At 38.8% G+C, this 22,222-nt stretch overlaps 1 protein-coding gene across 2 annotated transcripts in view; it reads left to right on the top strand.

The window, feature by feature from the left end:
• UNC5C (unc-5 netrin receptor C) overlaps positions 1-22,222 on the top strand; it is a 393,542-nt gene that overhangs the window by 232,493 nt on the left and 138,827 nt on the right. For both annotated transcript variants that reach the window (XM_003929536.4, XM_010340136.3), the window contains exon 3: positions 17,161-17,304. In XM_003929536.4, the coding sequence (XP_003929585.1) occupies positions 17,161-17,304 (144 nt within the window). The remainder of the gene's footprint in view (positions 1-17,160; positions 17,305-22,222) is intronic.

Below are 22,222 nucleotides of genomic sequence, written 5' to 3'. Positions count from 1 at the left end.
ATCATTTTTGTTTCTAACCTATTTTATCATTAACTTTCTATTGTTATTGCTATTTGTTCATTTTTGGTAATTCTGATGCTTGCAAATATCAGTATCATAGACCCTATAAGGGTCTACAGATCCTCTAAATAACACCTGTATGTACTCCAGAACACCTCGGCTATATACTATTTGCAGAACTATGTAATTTTAATTTAATTATATCCCATGGGGAAGATTTGTAATGTTTGAATTTCATACTGTGTAGAAAATGTTCATAGCATATATTTATTGCACAGATATGCCCTAGAACATGATTGCAAAGCAAAGACGAGAAAACATTACACCTTTCAATGCAATTTTAGCAACTTGTGTTTTATTAGGGGAAAACAGAAATTTTCTAAAATTATATACAGTCAGAGTTTTTAATGTAATAAAACTCTCACTGTATATAATGTAAAAAACACGAAGGAATTCTCCCCTGCCAATGAACACTTAGGGCAAGCTTACTTGTAATACATAACTCCTCTTCCTTTCCACAGCAAAGATGAAAGCACTGATTAATACAATTTAATCAAGAATATGCATATAAGTAGATATGTAAGTACAGACACACATACTTGTGTGTGTGTGTTTTTCCAAATTCAGAAGAGAAAAGATCAAAACCTGTCCACCCTCAGGCCCATGCAGAGGCTACAATAAGAAGTAGGAGTCCAAGGACCATTCTTTATGTAGATAATATGCTACTGAAACAGGGCACTTCAGGAGCAAAACTAGTGATTGTGTTGCTATAGCAATTTTGTCACGTGCTCAGCAACCATACACATGCCATGGCCTGAGTTTTAATATGCTCTCTTCAAAATGAGAACAGCACAGTTGTTAAAATCTATATTGTACTTTGTAATATCTAACCTTTGACTAAAGTATGTGAAGAGTTTAAGAAGGGTCTCTTTTACTTTCTTTTCTTTTCTTTCTTTTTTTTTTTTTTTTTTTTTGAGATGGAATTCCTCTCTTGTCACCCAGGCTGGAGTACAATGACATGATCTTGGCTCACTGCAACCTCCACCTCCTGGGTTCAAGCAATCCTCCTGCCTCAGCCTCCCAAGTAGGTGGGATAACAGGCGCTTGCCACCATACCCAGCTCATTTCGGTATTTTCAGTAGAGACAAGGTTTTGCCATGTTGGCCAGGCTGGTCTCAAACTCCTGACCTCAGGCAACCCACCCGCCTCAGCTTCCCAAAGTGCAGGGATTACAGGCATGAGCCATCTTTTACTTTATTTTCATGGGAAGAAACATGTTTAAAAGAGTTTGGGATTATCATATAAAACAGATTAAGCATCATTGTAAGGGAAGTTTAAGAAACAATTTAGCTTAGAAGAGAGGGTCTGCTTCCAAAAGAGCATAGCTTTTCTCTTAAAATTTAAATCATTGTGCTAAATATAAGTAAACTGGTTGATAATTATAAGATAATGACCCAGGCTATTGTTCTGTTCTATTCGTTTCTGTATCACTAAATCTTAGTACCCATTATTCTCTCAATAATTTGGTCAAAATCTTGATGCTATTTCTCTCTCCTCACCCCGTCATTTTTTTGGTATCTTTGGAAACACAATAGAGAACTTTTTAGTGGAAAATTTCCACAATCGATGAATAATCGAATGCAAACCCTTGAGTAGGGAGGACATCATAACTACCTCTGGATACTGTTGTCTTTCCTGTGTTTACCATCAGTCCTGAGTCATCCCTCAGCTAGTGATTCTCAGACCAGTCCTGGGGAAGCCTGTTGAAATATCCATTCTTGCTGCCACATCCTCTAAATAGCACCTTTTAGAGATATAAAAACCAGCCCATATAACGTGAGAGCTACCATTAACCAACTTTCAGGGTCTGGCAAAAAAATAAAAATAAAATAAGTAAGCACAGCATATAACAAGTACAATATCCTGCAATGAAAAGCAATTCAGATGAGAGAGCCTTGGACTCATTCCTAATTTCATCAAAGGTTTAACCTGATTATAAAACTTGTGTTCTGGAAGAAAGTTTCCAGAACATGAAGGCAAAAGCCTCAAGGACCTATTAGGGCAGGAACTGTCAACCCTGGCTGCACTTGACAGTTACCAGGGGGGATTTTTGAAAACACCTAGGTCCTGGCCCCAGCCCCAGAGATAATCATTTAATTGGGAACAGGTCATAGCTTTTCCTCCGTCTGTTTGTTTTAAGCTCTCTAGTAATGCTAATGTACAACCAGGCTGGAAAAGCAGGGCACAAGTGAGATGCTATTTATTGTGAAAGTGTGGCAGAGAGGGAGTACATAGATGTTCTGTTCCAAATCCATGACCTAGATACTTTACTTGGTGCTGTAGAGACATAACCAAGACTTGATTACTGCGCTTGATTACTGCTCCCAGTCTAGAGGGAGCAAAAGAGAGGAGGAAAAAGAGAGATGGGGGGAAAGGAGTATGCTTTACACTTTGCTCAGGTTTTCCTCTCATTCTGAGAATAAATTCAGGAAATCCCTTGGTAGTTCTATGGTATAGAGTTACATGGATAGAGCTCCTGCTTTCTCCAGTATCCTTTTCCCTGTCTCTGCCTATTAAACTGCTAAAGCAGAAGGATAGCAGCCTCCTGAGGGAAGTGGGGGCAACTCTCAGGCTTAAGTGAATTAAAATTTCACTGGAAACACCCCGGGGAATGTTCTGTACAAGGCAAGTCCAGGAAAGGCAGGGAGTGAATGGCATGCCTCTTTTAACAGCTACACTGTGGATAACCCTGGACAATGATGCCCTCTGTATGAAGTGACCTCTGTGACTAAGAGCCTGCCTCTCCACACCCATTCTGGGGGCATTTGTGAAACCAGAAAAACACCGCATGGCAGACAGTTTTTTCTCACCTTTTTGCTCTGTCAGATTTTTGCATCCAGGCTTTGAAGGTGGAGACAGACTGCAAATGCCCTTAGTCACTGCCTTTGTCTCCTAGGCTTAAAACAACAGAAATGTATTTTCTCACAGTTCTGGAGGCTAGAATCCTGAAATCTAACAGAGCTGCCCTCCTTGGGGAGCTCTAGGGGAAAATCTGTTCTTCGTCTCTTCCAGTTTCTGGTGGCTGCCCTAGCACTCCTGGGCTTGCAGCTCTGTCACTGCAATCTCAGCCTCCACCTACTCAGTCACCTTCTTCTTCTCTGTGTCTCTTACAAGGACTCTTGTGATTGGATTCCAGGCTCACCTGGATAATCCAGGCTATTCTCCTTATCCCAAGATCTTTAACTAATGACTTCTGTAAAGACCTTTTGGCCAAACAAGGTAAGATTCACAGGTCCCATGGATTCAGACATAGACATATCTTTTGGGGGGATATCATTCAGCCCACTACAGTCACCAAGCATTTATTTGTCAAGAAAAAGTCACTTGATGGACAGTGCAGAAGGGAAGCAATGGTGGAGACAGCCAGTAGGAGTGATGGGAGTTGAAAGTAAAGGCACTTACTCATCTGGCTGTTTTCCCTCATTTGGTCAGTAATTCTAAAGTAACCATAAATGGAACAGGCAATGAAAGCATTCCCTAGTGTTCTTTATCAGGTGTCTGAGGCCTCCCCAAGTCTGCTGCCTTGTACTCAGGGCCAGAGACAGGAAGAGAGCGCTCAGCCAGGCTCCGCATTGCGCTCATTTTCCTCCTGCTCACAGCATCCTTGCCAGCCCCTGCGCTCATGCTCATAGCCATGTTTCTCATACAAGTTCTTTCTTCACGTTGTTGCCAAAGCCAACCCAAAATAGCCAATGCAATCCAAAGAGCTTCACTTTATAATTTCCTTTACACACGCACATACACACGTGCACACACACACACACACACACACACACACACTTATTTTTGCTTGGCCTAGCAACACAATGGGAATGTAAACACGTTGTTAATGCAGCCACTCTCAGTTGGCTTCCCAGATGGCTTGAGTTCAATAGATTTTTCCCCCTGATTTCCTCAGCTTCTCCTAGCAAGTGCTAAACAGCCATTATGCCTTTTTCTGCACATTGAGATTCATCTGCAGCTACTAAACTGCCTCCAAAGTGCTTCAATTTTGCATGAGCACTAAGCTGGGGACTGGGAGACATTACCCATTGCTGAAGGCCGAGATCATTAGAAAGAGCATGTAAATCCTCTGAACCAGAAATAAAAAGTGCAGAGATTTCCTTTGTGAAGTCCCAACTGCTGCTTTATGTAAAACACGAACCTTTGGCAAGATTTTATGTGGCTCCTTTTACCTTCTAAATTTTATTTTTGCTTTTTTTTTTTTCTTTCCTTTTGGCATATGTGTTCTTTTTTTTATTTCTAAGCAGTGAGATTTCCATCAGGAACATATGAAATAACAGCCATTCTGTGTCATTATTTTTCTTCTTAGGACCGCAGATCCCTCTTCACTTTTAATAGGGATGAGACCTCAAAGTATTGCTAAAGGAGCTCCTACGTGATAGACTTTTTAAAACACCACTTAATACCAAGAAACTTTTAGGTGGGATGAGTTGACATTTCTAAGATATGTACAGAGGACAAAAAATCTATATTATTAAGTGCAGATGGAAGAAGTGTGCAGATGTTGGATTATGGACAGAAGCTGGAACACAAGCCAAAAGGGATTGTGAAACTATTTGTGAGAAAGCAGTTGTTGATTCTTCTCATTTTTCAATAGGTTCATCCCTGTACATTATCACTTAAAAGCCTTGTTTGTATTTTTCAAGGTGAACATATTTTTATCTGCACTTGATCTGTATTTTCACCTCTGCTGTCCACCCAGGCTGTTCATCAGACCATCTTGCTACAAATTATAAGTGGGCCTGTGGTCAGCTCCTGAAGCGCCTATGAGAGGGTGGGCATGCTAGGCTTAGAATCCTGAGTGCTGCATGGTTTTGCATGCTGAGGGGCTGGGCCCACACTCCAAGTCCCTGGCTTTGTAACAAAAAACACTTATAATGGAAAGGTTGACTCTCCATCTTTTTTTTTTTTGAAACAGAGTCTTGCTCTGTCTCCCAGGCTGGAGTGTAATAGCACAAACTTGGCTCACTGCAATCTCTGCCTCCCGGGTTCAAGCGATTTTCCTGCCTCAGCCTCCTGAGTAGCTGGGATTACAGGCCCCTGCCACCACATCCAGCTATTTTTGTATCTTTTTTTTTAGTAGAGATGGGGTTTCGCCATGTTGGTCAGGCTGGTCTCAAACTCCTGACCTTAGGTGATCCACTTGCTTTGGCTTCCCAAAGTGCTGAGATTACAGGTGTGAGTCACTGTGCCCAGCTGACTCTCCGTCATTATTTATTATTTACTTTGCAAGAGGAATTTTTGAACACTTGCAATAGCATTTATTTTGATCTGTCATGTATCCTTTTAAGAGTAATATACTAGGCTCCTTTTACATGTTTTCTCTACAACTATTTCCCTTTTTTCCATGTATGTATATAGTAAGTCATTGCTATTCTTCCTTTTAGGATTCTGAGAGTAAAAATGTGTGCTTGATGCACACTTAATGATCAGATACTGCAGTTCATTACTTATCTCTAAACACATTTCCAAGGACATTTATTAACCATCGATTTATTCAACAGTGAATATCAAGTAAAATCTGACAGAAGTGTTACCAAATGGGCTTATAATAGGATATGAAGTAAATGCATTCCAACTTGGAGGTAAAAACAAAATACTAGATGAATAATATGCATACAAATGCACCTCGAGATGTTAGGTACATATGTATACTCTCTATGTAATATATCCATTTTATGCCGAAACTCAGTTTTGTTTGTCAGCATGTTGTATGTATCCTTCAAGCTAAGTATTCCTACCTATTAATTTCCCTTTCCTAAAAACATAGCTAGTCATGAAAATGTCATCATCTTTATTAGTGTTAGTATCATTGCAAAATATTGTTTACTATGATCCATACCTCATGGCTCTAACTACACATATTAAATAGCTACCTTTCATGTTCTTCTTCTAGTGGAAATTGTTTATCCACTAGAGATGTGTCCTTTGAAGCAACACATTTGTAAAAGAAAGAAAGAAGAACAAAACTTTGCCTAGAGATATGAATGCACGTGATTGAAGCTGTTTGTTCAGTTGTAAATATTATACAGTTATATAAATATCTCAGGGAATTGGAGCTCACAGTGGGAAACAATCAATTTTCTTTCTTTTTCTTTGTGATGCTAGTGTAGAATAGACATGAAGACATTACAAGTTACAAATAATACTCAGAATCTGGGTTCATTCCTAACTAAGGCAAGAAGAGCTGCCCTGAACAAGGTCCCCTTCCTAAGATTGTTATGACAACGGATGTACCATTCTAACATGTTTGAGCCATTCTATCTTGGGAGCAGAGTGTGTTTAAATACTACAGCTGCTTACCATAACACAGACTTAAATGATATGGAATATAATATGCTTGGTACACAGTAGATTTTCAGTAAATACCTTTTGAAAACATGAATGAAGAAAATACTTATGAAGTCCATGATACTTTGTTGTTGTTGTTGGTTTTTACCATGATTCAATGCTTAGCTCCAAACAATTAAATTTTATTTTTAATTTGACATCTGGTTAGATACACAAATAAGGATTTCTATTAATTCTGGGGCTTTTCAAATATCTGAATATTTGATTTTGATATTTTGATATGCCCAACTGCCTCAAAATGGAGAGGAATTTACTAGATAACAAACTATTATTTTCAAAATGTTATGTTTGCAATGTTTTTCAAAATGTAATTTCCAACATAAATGTTGAACAAATTGACGTGAAATACTAGGTCATAGTGTTTAAGTGCCATTATCATTTTCTTTACAATCATGTTTTGATGTTTTTGCAAAAGATAGAAAAACTGAAACCTGAAACAATGGAAGAGTGACATTTGATTTGTGGGGAGCCCTGAATAGAAGCTGGAGAGCTCCCTGAGGGAGCTGACATTCTAGTTGGAAAGTGAAGGAAGACTCCAGAAGACATGATTATACTCATCGATTATACATCTTCATTTAAATATAGATGTTAGCTTATTCTGTCCAAAATTAGTCAGAACTAACCTACTTAGTAGTTTCTGTTCAATTGCTTAATGTCCCTGCCTCACCTGTGTTATTGAATAGGGGTACAAGGAATGCCTGATAGAGGAGCTGTGCCAGCATTGTGGTTGGCAAAATACATAGGCCTTAGATACTTTGACTCTCCATGTCAAGGTAGCTCCACTATATCTCCACTTCAGGGTGGTGGGGTTCTGGAGGATTTGTAAAATTCCAGGTGGCTTGGCTGAAGGTCAGGAACGGCAACTCCCCTGAACTCATTTCCAGTGTTCAAAATCTGTTTCTAAAGAAACTACCCTAATCTGCATTGCCCTGAACAATTGAAATCTTCACTCAGACTTGACTTGCTGGCCTCTACCTAAAATTCCCCAAACCAATCATGTCTTTCTCATCTGGGTATGTGCCTAACACAATTTTCAATTAGCGGTGCTCTTCTCCTCTCCTAAGTCTATTTAGTACCTCATATGGTAACTTCGTGATTAGAATATACCTTTAGTCTCAAGATAATTATTATGCAGTACATTTTAAAAGCATTTTATGGCTTTCAAGTACTTTTATAACTGTTATTCCACTTCTTTTCTCACAACCCAGCAAAACAAACACATTTTTAGTCTTATTTCACAAGATGGGAAACCAAAGTTTGATGAATTTAAGACTTGCCAAAAGTCAGACACTAAATACAGAGCAGACTTTACTTTCTTATCTCAGTAAGTCACTAGGTTGTTGTGTGTTAGATGAATATGTTTTCAGTCACCTAGTTGCAATAATAATAGTCCTGGGTGAGTGGAATTTTTAAACATATGAGCCTTTATAGTTTGCTTTTTAAAGTTTGATTAAGAATAGGAAACATTTGCTTTTAAGATAAATAGCTATCCTCAATAGAACATACTGTGTGTGAACTGTTATAAGTGGTAGTCACTCAGAAGTGATTGCTCTTAATGCTTGTTTTCAAATCATTTGGAGTAAGTGCAAAACAAAAGCCCATGAGGATGAGTAATTATTGTTCTGGATACATATACACTGTCAGACAGTGTTTTCAGAGGGTCACCAAGAATATTGCTCTTAACACTTACAATTAATGACTTGATGTAAGATCAAAGGTCTGAAAATAATTTTGTAATAATAATTATAATTAAAATTATTAAAATTCCTTTAAAGTAAATCAATTTATTCTTGTTTACTAATAGAGACAAATTAATCTTCCTGAAGCATGCCATTTTAAAAACTGTCATTTTACTGCCAATTTACAATTTTCACAATCTCACTGCTCCAAAGAACTAAATTCCATAGCTGCCATTCAAAGCTCTTTACAACTCTTCTCTTCTATCTAATTCAACACTTATTCCATTACTCAGTTCATGTAAACTACTCTCCCCTGGAGTTATCCATGCGTTTTCATCTCTGTTCTTTGGCTTCATGCTATTTTCTCTTCCTGAAGTGTCTTTGATTCCTTTCTCTAAATTTTTAAATCCAAACTTTATTTCAGTATCAATCTCAAATATTCCACATTGCCATGTTCCCCCAATCTCTCCATCTGAAACTATTTCACTATAGCTTTTGTAATGGGATTTTCAGAATTTCCCAAATTTTGGCTTATTTTTATTCAATAGCTCAATGTAAAGAGTGCTAAATGAAACCATACTGAAAGCCATGATGAGAGGAGGTTCTGTGGCTGTGTTGACTGTAAGGCTCTGTAGTTTAACAAATTTAGGGGAAATGGTGCTAATCTCTACTAAACAGACTTCTTTACAGCAGAATTTCTGATCAATGCCTTCAATGTGTGGATGGCCATTCTGAGTTTTCTAGAGGATAGTGTATTAAACAGAAATGCCAAGCTTGTTTGACCGTGGAACTCTTTTTTGAGACATAGTTTCAGGAATATTGGTGTAGTGAAAAAAATAGGAACACGGGATTCAAACAAATGTGGATATAAATCTTTATTTTGATACCTATTGGCTGTATGAGTAATTGTTTAAATTCTGATCTCTGCTCTTTACCTATTTATTATTGATTTGTCAGTACAAATCCCCAAGGATTGTTCTACAGTTAACTGAGATGCATGGTACATGTTCAAAAAATACTAGTGACCTTTACTCTTCTAAGTTACAATTAAATTTATTTTATACCTTGGATTAAATACTTTATTTTCTGTTGTAACTATATATATGTACAAATCATTCACTTATTTAACATATATTAACTGGACAAATATTTGTGCCAGCTACTGTACTGATGGATACAGTATACAGAGGACAGTTCCTATGCTCAGTGAAAAACCATTTTATCTCTAGTCTTAATATCTTCTGAAGGGAGAATTCATAAGCATTTCATCAATGTGGCCACCTAAGAAACTATCATAATGCATGAAATATGTGCTTAAGAATTATCTTCATAATGGAATGTAACCCACAGGAGAACAGAGACCTTATCTCCTTGCCTGCTTTCTCTTTCTTTTCCTTTCCTCTCCTTTCCTCTCCTCTCCCCTCCCCTGCCCTCCCCTTCTCTCCCCTCCCCTCCCCTCTCCTCTCTTTTCTTTTCTTTTCTTTTCTTTTCTCCTTTCCTTTCCTTTCCTTGCCCTTCCCTTCCCTTCCCTTCCCTCCCCTCCCCTCCCCTCCCCTCCCCTCCCCCTCCCCCTCCCCCCTCCCCCTCCCCCTCCCCCCTCCCCCTCCCCCCCTCCCCTCCCCTCCCCCTCCCCCCTCCCCTCCCCTCCCCTCCCCTCCCCTCCCCTCCCCTTCCCTTCCCTCCCCTTCCCTTCCCTCTTTCCTTTCCTTTCCTTTTATTTTCACTATTGGATTTTATTCTGACACCCACACCAGAGTGCAGTGGTGCCATCATAGCTCACCTTAAGCTCAAACTTCTAGGCTCAAGCAATGTTCCCACCTCAGCCTCCCTAGCAGGTAGCACTATAGGCATGTACCACCATGCCTAGCTAATTTCCTTATTTTTATTTATAGAGACAGGGTCTCTTTATGTTGCCCAGGCTGGTCTTGAATTCTTGGCCTCAAGAAATCCTCTCACGTAGGCCTCCCAACGCTCTGGAATTATAAGCATGACCTACTGTGCAAAGATGATACCTGCTTTCTTTAGCACTGTATCCCCAGCACATGGAAAAGAAAAGTGCTTATCACATAGTAGAGTCTCAAGAAATATCTATTGAATGAATGACTGGACAAGAGTAACAGCGAGATCTGTAATTCACACGTGTACAGTTAATTAGATTTCCAAGAACACATTACTATCCTCCACTCTTAATAGCAGGAATCATTTTCTTAAATTTTATTAAAATTGTGTTAAAACTACTCATGAATGCATGAAACAAGGAAGCAAAGACAGGCATGTAGAAAATATAATTAGGAATTATATTTTCCAAGTAAAGTGTTGGAATGTACATTCAAATATGCATAATATAGCTGGTGTCTTAGGACAAATATTTTTGTGCCCTTTCAAATTAAACAAATCGTTGTCATGTATTTAAAATTTGTCTTCTATTCTAAAGAACATTGACACACAAAGTGTGAGTTAATTACAGAAAGCATTTTAGCTGCCCTTTTGGTATCAGAAAGCCTTCTTTGCACAGATCCAAAAGATTCTTTTTCTAATCACCGAAGTTAAAAATAAGACTTAAATGACAACTAGTGCTTGTAAGGCTGATTTATAGCAATTCGTTACAACTTTAAATGCAAGACAGAAATATTTTGCACACTCACCATTCCAGTTAGCCCTCAAATATGGACTCAGTTTGATGTTAGTTGGAAAGTTAAATCAAAAATAGAAGGCCTAGTTCTGCAAAACTCAAAACCTGACACTCACACAAAGGAAAGAGGAAAACTGTCTTATGATTGCCGGAGTATCATTTTTCATTCTATGTAATATTGTCTTATAATTCAAATTTCAAGTTTTAAAGCAGAAAACCGCACATTGATCTATAGTTGTCACAGAGCTTTCTAGAAGCACTAGAAATCTTCCCAACCCAGATACACAATCCAGTGAATATCTTTTTGGTTCTAGACAAAACAAAAATATAACAAAGCACAGGTCCTCATTTGACACAGGCAGCCACACAGAGCCAAGTCACTAAAAACTATGGCCATAAAAATGAATTGAGCAATGACCTAGAAATGCTTCTAAGCAAATTCCTTTAACCACTCAGATTCAGTCATATTCATTCTTTAACCTTTGAATAAATTTAGCCTTTTAAATTTTTTATTAACACAACTATATATTTATGATGGACAACATGATGTTTTCAAATATACATATATATAAAATGGAATGGCTAAATCAAGCTGGTTTACATATAGGTCACCTCATATACTTCTCATTTTTTGTAATTAGAACACTTAAAATCTACTGTCTTAGCAAATTTCAAGTACACAACACATTACCATTAACTGTGGTCATCATGTTGTACATCTCTTGAACTTATTCTTCCTGTCTAACTGAAATTTAGTATCCTTTGACTAACATTTTTCCAGTCATCCATCTCGAGACTCCCACCCCTTGTGAACCACCCTGTTTGCTCTGCTTCTCTGATTTCAACCTTTTTAGAATCCACATGTAAGTATGATCATGCAGTGTTTGTCCTCCTGTACCTGGCTCATTTCATTTAACATAATGTTATCCAGGCTCATCCAAGTTGTAGCAAATCAAAATATTTCCTTTGTTTTTAAGGTTGAGTCATTGTCCCCTGTGTTTATGTACCACATTTTCTCTCTCCACTCATCTATTGATGGACACTTAGGTTAATCCCATATCTTGGTTATAGTGAATAGTGATATAGCAAACATAGGAGAGCAAATATATTTCTTTTTTTTTTTTTTTTTTTTTTTTTTCTGAGACGGAGTTTCGCTCTTGTTACCCAGGCTGGAGTGCAATGGCGCGATCTCGGCTCACCGCAACCTCCGCCTCCTGGGTTCGGGCAATTCTCCTGCCTCAGCCTCCTGAATAGCTGGGATTACAGGCACGCGCCACCATGCCCAGCTAATTTTTGTATTTTTAGTAGAGACGGGGTTTCACCATGTTGACCAGGATGGTCTCGATCTCTTGACCTTATGATCCACCCGCCTTGGCCTCCCAAAGTGCTGGGATTACAGGCTTGAGCCACCGCGCCCGGCGCAAATATATTTCTGAATTACTGATTGATTTACTTTGGGTTTATACCTATTAATGGAAATCCTGGGTCATATGGTAATTTTATTTCTACTTTTGTTGTTGTTGTAAGGAAACATTACACAGTTTTTCATAAGGCTGTATTAATTTACATTCCCACCAACAGAGTGCAAGGGTTCCCTTCCGCCCCGTATCCTTTGCCAGCATTTGTTATCTTTTGTCTTTTTGATAGTAGCCATTCTGCCAGGTGTGCAGTGATATCTCATTATTTTAATTTGTATTCCCCTAAGGATTAGTGATGTTGAACATATTTTTATATACCTGTTGACCATTTGTATGTCTTCTTTTGAAACATATATATTACATTTTGGGGAAATATATATTGTTTTAAGCTATTATTTAATTGCATTAAGCATGTGTTTATGCTCACTTTATAGGAGTATCCTAGAACTACAGTATTTGTGGTGCCTTACCACTATTATGAAATTAAATATATGCCAAAAATAAGAAGTAAATGTCATGTCATTATCAGGTCTTATTGCCATATACCTCACAAAGATCCAATCAGAGGATTGCATTTGAATCTGGATTTCTATATTCATTTGAAATGTCTTATTAACAAATGTACACTCATACTCATCGTAAGACTTCTTGGAATAACATGCTAATTACTTTCCTGCACTCTGGCTCCCAAACCGCAATGAATCCTATTATGAAAGCAAATCACTGCAAACTTCAAACAGCATGTATCCTTGAGATGCCACTATTAAAGGGAGCACTGTGATGGGAAATCTTTGATGTTATCAGATATGATGGAAACTACACATTTGTATTTGCGTAAGTCCTGTAGACCAAAGAATTCCCCCTATCTTTAAATAACCTGAAACCAACTTCAAGTTCCCAAATGCTCTTCAAAGCAACCTACCTTAGAAGTAATGCTGATGGCATTTTGAATTCAAGGTAGTTTGCTTTTTCCATCTCCAGACTTCAAGCAGATCTGAAATTATAGGTTCAAAGAGAAAAGATATTATCTACTTTTACCCAAACCATTAGGCTCTGGTTTGATGAACAAACTATCATAGGTAATAAACTTACCTGTGGTCATGAAAATGTGGAGTGTAACTACATAGCTGGGAGTCTGAATAATGCAACTGCTTCTAGGGAATTCTGACCCAAAAGTATGTAGATACTTCATGCTTCAGTTCTTTCTTTTTCTTGTGTTGTTGACTAAAAGTTGAAATGTAAACTTTGGGCCACAGTAACACAACAACTGTACACAACTCACCTCCTCCTGAATGGGACATCTGTGAAGCTGAATACAAAAATCAGTGTGTGCTTGACTCCAAGGCCCACAGGGAGCCTGAGCCACACAATTCAGAACATTCAGACTATGAATAACTCCTGTAGCAGCAGGGTTGGTCTGTGGCTTTTTAAAAGGCTTCAGATTTGTGGTCGGTAGAACCATCCTTGAGTCTATTTGAGCTAAAGGATACAGTGGACCTACTGAATTCCTCCAGCATTTAATTAGGTTTCCTGTAATTGCTTTAAGTAAAAGTGGGGGAGAATGAGAGCTGAAGTGATCATCTTGGGACACCAGATATTTGAATGTGGTTTGAATATCCTGAGCGTATTTGTTGTTGTTCTGCATCTTATAAAGAGCCATTATAGTTCTAAGGAAACATATTGGAAATTTACCAGCCCTTTGATGACCAGTAAGTTACTGCAGTAATCTTAAAGGAAGAGGTTTATTTCCAGTAACTGAATTTCTCCGTGAAGAGGGAGTGTATAAATAAATAAAGCAGGCTGGGCGTGGTGGCTCATGCTTGTAATCTCAGCAGTTGGGAGGCCAAGGAGGGTGAATCATTTGAGGTCAGGAGTTTGAGGCCAGCCTGGTCAACCTGGTAAAACGCCATCTATACTTAAAATACAAAAAGTAGCCGAGTGTGGTGGAGCACACCTATAATCCCAGCTACTCAGGAGGCTGAGGCAGGAGAATTGCTTGAGCCTGGGAGGCAGAGGTTGCAGTGAGCCAAGGTCATGCCATTGCACTCCAGTCTGGGTGACAGAGTAAGACCCTCTCTCAAAAAAATAAAAATAATACTAATAAATAAATAAATAAATAAAGCAGGCAAAAAGTATCAAGCACCAGAGAATAGGGGGGAAAAAGAAAGAGATAGAAAGATATGGTGACTGGGGAAGGTGGTTATGCTCCATTTTGCCATAGATTTCCAGAATCAGAATAATGTGAAAACATACCATAAGATGATAGGAAAATGAGAGGCCTGAGCAGGGACCAGGGAACAAGGAGCAAGGTAGTGTTATTTGTTAATGCCTTGGATTTTTGCTGAGAGATTGTTACATTAGTTAGACATTGGCTAAAATAATATATTAATCTTCTTTCCACAAGAAGGTGATGGATTGGAATATGCCAGTTACTTGGAAATTCTTTTAAAACTGGTTAATATATAAACATAAAAGGATTATTAATTTTCAAAACTTTGAAATAATTTTCAATATATTTCATAAACTTTCAACAATAGAGTTGTCCCCAAGGATCTTGTCATGCATGGGGATTACAAAACCTACTTTCTTGGGCTTCATTTCCATTTAGATCGTATTTAATGGCCCTATGAGCTTAGTAGTTTCTATGACACAAGCCCCATCAGCTCTTGATAGGAAATATTGTTTGTTCCCCCAGTGGAACAACTCCTACTCCCACTGGGTAGTTGTTAATTTCCCTGAGTGTGCTTAGTCATTTGAATATTTTCTAGGTGTTAAGGAAAGTTCTGAAATACAGGTTTTAAGGTATTCCAGAAAATATACCCTCCCCTGTAACCTATAATCAAACGTTTTAAGAAATTTTAACTTTTATGAACTTATTCAACTATAAAGAATTGAATACATACCCACAGATATATACATGCACACATACACATACACACGTATCTATATCTCTTTCATAAATCATATATATTTAATTCTCATCTGATCATGTCATCTACTTGCTTCAAACACTTTAGTAATATCCATGGCTGTTAAGAAGAAACTGAATATCTTTCTTCTTTTCTCTTTTTTTTTTTTTTTTTTTTTTTTTTTTTGAGACAGTCTCATTCATTTCCCAGACTGGAATGCAGTGGTACAATCTCGGCTCACTCCAGCCTCGGCCTCCCAGGTTCAAGCGATTCTCCTGCCTCAGACTCCTGAGTAGCTGGGATTACAGGCATGCGCCACCACACCTGGCTCATTTTTGTATTTTTAATAAAGACAGGGTTTCACCATGTTGGCAGGACTGGTCTCGAACTCCTGACCTCAAGTGATCCACCTGCCTTAGCCTCCCAAGGTGCTGGGATTATAAGTATGAGCCACCGCAGCTGGGGGAAACTGAGAATCTTAAACATTGTAGATGTAAGCAGTTCTCAATTCAGCAGGCATCGGGATTACTTGGCAGGCTTGTCAAAACACAGAGCTGCTGGACCCCACCCTAGAGATTCCTATTCAGTGATGTTGGCTTGGATTGAGAATGTGCATTTGCAGCAGGTTCCCAGGTGATACTGATGAAGCTGCTCTGGGGACCACACTTTGATAACCACTGGTCTACACGACTATATAAACTAGACCCTTTCTTGTCTCTAGCTTCATCTCATGCCACTGTTCTCTGTGTGTGGTGCTCAGTTGTCTTCCCCTAAATTCTCAAACTCCTAATTCCCTTTCCTGCTCTTTCCCATATGTCAGGTCCCTCCTGCTCCCCATATCATTTGACCAAGCTAACTCATACTGAATCCTTCATGCTAGACTGGGTTCCCCGTTCCCCGGTTACTCACTCTCATCCCTATGCCTCTCCTTTGCAGCACTGAACACAATTGTTTCTAAATAATAAGTTGTGTGATGCATTGTGAATGTGATACCTCTTCACAATAATATAAGTTCATTGAGGGGAAGGACTATTTTACTGATTACTTTCATAAGTGCTGATACAGTATCTTTTACATAATTGATGCTTAATATTTATTCAAAGAATAAAAGAATGGATGGACACGTGGATCATGTAAAACAACATATTTAGTTATTCTTACTGTACCCATACTTGACCCAAAGCAAATTCTCCTCCTCCCTAGGGGTGTTCTGCTGGTTTCTTCAATGGACACTCCATGCTGAAAGTGTGCAGGTTCAAGCTCCAGGAGAACTGGCAGTGTCCACATACATTGTTCAGAGAACTCCTCTTGCTCAGAACAAAGAGGCACATTGAACAATGAATGTCTGAAACAGCCTTGATAATTCAAGATAAATACCTCTAAAATGATAATACTAGACACTTAGTTCAATTTTTTGTTATTCAAGATTACATAATGCTGTGAAATAAATTCCAAGTGTTTGAGCATTTTAGCTGGAGGCTACTTTAGCAGGGTTTTAGTACATTACAATTACAGAGAAACATTTTGGGAATTTCAAAATATTATGCATGAAAACCTTAAAGTTATATATTCTTTGGCTACAATACCAGAGGTTTGTTAACTATGGCTAGTATTTCTTTCAAGAAAAACGATGTGCCATTTAATTGAAACACAACTGTTAAAGTACTTTAGTTATTAAATAATCACCACAATGACTGTTGTTTTTCGCTATTATAAATCTGCGTACATATGGTTATTTTACCCACATCCTATATCATTGAAGTAAAAGCCTTAGAAGACGTGAAATTCAAGTTCATATTTCAATATAGAGAGGGAGGTAAAAAATAGTGAGCTATATTGGGAAAGAAATTATTTTGTGGAGTGATAGAGCCATTCCATTTTCATCTTCAGCATAATCTAGAAGATTTGAAATAGCAAATAAGAGAATGAAAAAGTTGTTGAATAAAATAACTGCTGTGAGAAGAAAAATCAAAAGAGATGAGAGACACTATCTAGGATGTTGATCTAGGGCATCAAAAGGGATGATGGTGAGAAAATATGACATGATGGTTTATATTTCTTTAGTATGAGTCTTGTGTTGACTTAAATCTTCCTTTCTCTCTTGTCAGGTCTTATTGTCCGGGAAGTGAGCATTGAAATTTCACGCCAGCAAGTGGAAGAACTCTTTGGACCTGAAGATTACTGGTGCCAGTGTGTGGCCTGGAGCTCCGCGGGTACCACAAAGAGCCGGAAGGCGTATGTGCGCATTGCCTGTGAGTCATTGTTCATAAACACCTTGGGTCTGAGAAGGTGATGAGCATAAAATTTTATACTGTAACTACCCCAGCACCAAAGAAACCTGGTCAAAAACTACTCCCAGATTTCTGCATTTGAGCCACATATTCCTTTTAGGTCACCATGGTTTCATTTTATTTTTGATTTATTTAATTTTTAATTTTTGTGGGTACATAGTAGGTGTATGTATTTACATGGCGCATGAGATGTTTTGATACAGGCATGCGATGCATAATAATCACATCATGGGAAACGAGGTATCTCCTCCGGCATTTATTTATCCTTTGTGTTATAAACAACTCAATTATACTCTGTCGATTATTTTTAAATGTACAGTTATTATTGACCATAGTCACCCTGTTGTGCTGCCAAATACTAGGTCTTATTTATTCCTTCGAAATATTTTTTGTGCTCATTAATCATTCGCATCTCCCCACAAAACCATGCTGGACCCTTCCCCGCCTCTGGTGGTCATCCTTTTACTTTCTATGCCCATGAGTTCAATTTTTTTTCTGTTTATTTTCTGTTTCAAGGCACTGAGTAGTTTGTGTGTGTGTGTGTGTGTGTGTGTGTGTGTGTGTGGATGTGAAAAAGGTACGCTACTTCCCAAATATTTTGATTTTTTTAAAAAATCTACTAGGACTTAGGCTATAGGAAAATCAAGTGTATTCTTCGAATAAGTTTATTCCACCACTTTAGGACAAAGTTGAGTTGTTTTCCGAATGAAAATAGAGATTACCAAGGTAAAGCTTCTCTATCTATTTTGGAACCGTTCTAGTATATTGGACCACAATCAGCACTGTTTTCCAAATTGTGTTCATTTCTAGCATATATATGTTCAGGAAGAGCTTAAAAGGTACCTTGCAAAAAAGGGTTCCATAATCAAGTAAATATGAGAAACATATTATTGACAAAGTTGTAGAAGCTTCTTCATTGCAAAACTTCTCAAGATGATTTAATATGCTAATGTACACATTATCACTACTAGGAGAAGGAGCCTGTAGCTTTGCAGAGCCCTTTCGTCAGTAAATATTCTCGCCGTCTTGGGCAACATGGATGCCATGTAATCTGTCTCAAGGTTTTATATTGAGAAATTTTCTCATATATGAGAAAGCTCTGAAATCCATGTTTTCTTTTCTGAACCTTTACATCTCTGCATTTTACTAATTTTATTTTGTGTTGGATACCAATACTAAGTCCCATCTATTCTAGTTCTAAAGCCTCCCCCAATTCTATTCTTGTCTCTGCCTCCCTTTCTCTTTCATCTAGCTCTGGACCACTGCAGATCTTCCCTTTAGTCTCCATGGCACAAGCCTTTCCTCTGTTCCAGCCCTTCCTCCATGTTACCACAAACATAGTCTTTCTAAAACTCAGGTCTCCTCTTGATAAGTCGTGGCTCTGTGCCCCACCAAAATCTCACCTTGAATTGTAAAAATCTCTGTGTGTTGAGGGAGTAAACTGGTGGGAGGTAATTGAATCATGAGGGTGGGTTTTTCCTGTGCTGTTCTCATGATAGTGAATAAGTCTCAGGAGATCTGATGGTTTTATAAAGGGGAATTCCCCTGTACATGCCCTCTTGCCTGCCACCATGTAAGATGTTCCTTTGATCTTTTTTCACCTTCCACCATGATTATGAGACCTCCCCAGCCATGTGGAAATGTGAGTCCATTAAACCTCTTTCCTTTGTAAATTACCCACTCTGGGGTATGTCTTTATTAGCGGCATGAGAACAGATGAATACACCTCTCCTCTCATCTCCCAAATTTTATAGTGACAAGTGAAATAGTCAAAATGCCTTACAATGGTATATAGCATTGAATTACTCTTCTAGGGCTTCTATAACAAAATACCGCAGATTGGATTGGATGGCTTAAAGAATAGAAATTTATTTTCTATAGTTCTGAAGGCTGGATGTGTGCTCTCAAGGTGTCAGCAGGTTTGGTTTCTCTTGAGGCTGCTCTTCTTGGCTTGCTGGTGGCCTGTTTCTCACTGTCTTCACATGGTCTTTCTTCTGTGTGTGTGTATGTATCCCTGGCATCTCTTTGTGTGTCCGAATTTCCCTTCTTATAAGGACCCCAGTCAGATTGGATTAGGCCACACCAACAGCTTCATTTTAACTTAATCACCTCTTTAAAAGCCTTATAACCCAATATAATCACATCTTCAGGCACTGAAGGTTAGGGCTTAGCATCAGAATTTGGGGGAGTGGGATGTAGTTCAGCCAGTAACAACCACATTTTGTGGTTTACATATCCAACCCATGTTTCCAGCTCTGACAGGTAAGGATTTCTACATTGTAGTCACACTAGATTAAAAATACTTTGATTTCCATGGCTTTCAGCTATTCTTCATGCCGAAGCATTGCACCCTTACCTACTACCTTTCACAACATATATATGTGTTCGTGTGTGTGTGTTTGTGTGTGTGTGTGTGTATATATGTTGTCAAAGATAATAAGGTAAGGGTGTATGTGTATTTATGTGTGTGTGTATATATATGTATATATATATGTGTGTGTATGTGTATATGTGTGTGTATATATGTGAGTATGTAATATATGTGTGTGTATATATGTATATATATGTGTGTATGTATATGTGTATATATGTGTATATGTATATATATGTGTGTGTATATGTATATGTGTGTATATATGTGACTATGTAATATATGTGTGTATATATATGTATATATATGTGTGTGTATGTATATGTGTATATATGTGTATATGTATATATATGTGTGTATATGTGTATACATGTGTATATGTGTATACACACACACACACAGATACTAAATGAAGATTTACTCTGTTCTTGGGACAATTGTGGGTATAGGCATTGGTAATAAAAACAAAACATGTAACCATCCTTGCCTTCATGGAGCTCATGTTGTGGTGAGGAAAGGCAGACTCTAAATAAAATGAATGATCATCAGGTCTAGAGCAGATGTCAAGTGCCATGAAGAAAAAATAAAGCAGGAAAAGGGAACTCGTAGGGTTGGGAGAATGTGGTCAGGAAGGTGGGCTAAGGAAGTGGACAGTTGCATAGACCTGAAGGAGGGGCAAGAGGGAATCAGGCAGAGGGGACAGTGGCTGGCACAAAGACCCTCAGGCAGGAGTGTGCTGGAGGGCCTCAAGGACAGCAGTGAAGCCAGAGTGGCTAGAAGAGTGAGGGAGAGAGAGGACATCCCCAGAGCAGTGAGAAAGGTAAGGCCTGGGCTAAGGACAGGAGGGGTGAGTGGAGATGGCATAGGGTTCTGCAGGTGCTGAAATATCTTTGGTTTTGTTTGTTTGTTTGTTTGAGATGGGGTCTCATTCTGTCACCAGGCTAGAGTGCAGTGGCACAATCACGGCTCATTGCAGCCTCAATGTCCCAGACTCAGGTGATTCTCCCATCCCAGCCTCCCAGGTAGCTGGGACTACAGGTATATACCACAATGTCCAGCTACATTTTTTGTATTTTTTGTAAACCTGTAGTTTCACCGTGTCACCCAGGCTGATCTCAAATTCCTGGGCACAAGCGATTTCACCCACTTTAGCCTCCGGAAGAATTGGGATTACAGGTGTGAGCCACCACACCTGGCCCATATCTGGTTTTGAGGATAAGTTGGGAACACTGGAATCTTTGCAGCAGAGGAACTCATGGCCTAACTTCCATTAGCAGAGTCATCTGGCTGCTGTGTTGAGAATGGACCATGATGGGCAAGGGGAGAAGCAGGAAGACCAGTGATGAGGCTACAGCTGTGAGAGGCGTTAGGCTGGTGTTGAATGGAAGCAGTGGAGACAGTGAGGTCAGGATTTCCTATATATTTAAAAGTAGAGATAACTTTTTTGAGAACTTGGATATGTGATGTGATACAATGAGGGGAATGGATGACTTGAAAGGGCTAAGCCTTTTCAAGGATTTCTTTCAGATGTCTTTAGCGAAGCCATTCCTGCCTCATAGGTGGAGGAGGCTGGGTATTCCTTTCTCAATACTTTCAGAGCAGTTTGTCTGTACTCCTAATACAGGACTTGTCTCACTTGAATTATATTCACTTGTAAAATCTGTGTTTCATGCCAGTGAGTTCCATGAGATCAAGAATTCTATAGTACTTAACTTTATATTTCTCATGCTTAGCACAATGCTTAGAATATCACAGATGTTTAATGATTTTTTTGAATTAAAACTGTTACAAAAAAATTCCCAGCGAAGATTATTAAAAAGTTCGACATTAATCTTTCCTCTCTGAGAATGTCTAAAAAGATTTTCTCTTCATCTTAAGTGGATTCTCCATGAAATTCTGTGGGATGGAGCTGTACATGTAGCCAGCGTATTGAGGGATGTCCTTAGGAGCAGTATGCTAAGGATACTAGGATATCAGGTGGAGGAATAAAGGCAATAGGTTGGGCAGAGGAAGAAATTGAGCTGCAGGGCAAACACAACACATGATGATTCCACAGGGATCTCTGAAGCTCACATGGCCCTTCGGAGTTATGGCGCCCTGAGGCAGAGGGGGTGAGCAGACCCGTGTTCCCCCACATAGACTAGTCAGTGGATGCAGACCCTCCTTTACTGCCTACCCCACCAGCATGTGTAGCAGGGGCCAGGTCAGCTCTGCACCACTGAGGGTGATTCCAGGAGAGAGGAACTGAGACTTTCACCATCACTTCCAACCAGTGTGACCAGGCCCGAAAGGGTCTCCTGGTAGCATCTTATAACATCCACTGCCACAAATCCTGAAGAATTGATTTTATTGACTATAAAGAAAGATACTTTTAATCATATTTAAAAAGAAACAGAAAAACAAGACTTTCAGTCAAACATTTAATTTAACTCAAAATCAGTTTCAAGTTGTAAACAAAGGAGGCACAAGGTTAGAAAGCTATTCTTTTATCTTTCACTTCTCTGTATT

Source organism: Saimiri boliviensis, chromosome 3, assembly GCF_048565385.1.
Source record: "Saimiri boliviensis isolate mSaiBol1 chromosome 3, mSaiBol1.pri, whole genome shotgun sequence".
Classification (NCBI taxonomy): domain Eukaryota; kingdom Metazoa; phylum Chordata; class Mammalia; order Primates; family Cebidae; genus Saimiri; species Saimiri boliviensis.
The sequence above is the reverse complement of the archived record's forward strand: the minus strand, read 5'-3'. Positions and strand labels throughout refer to the sequence as shown.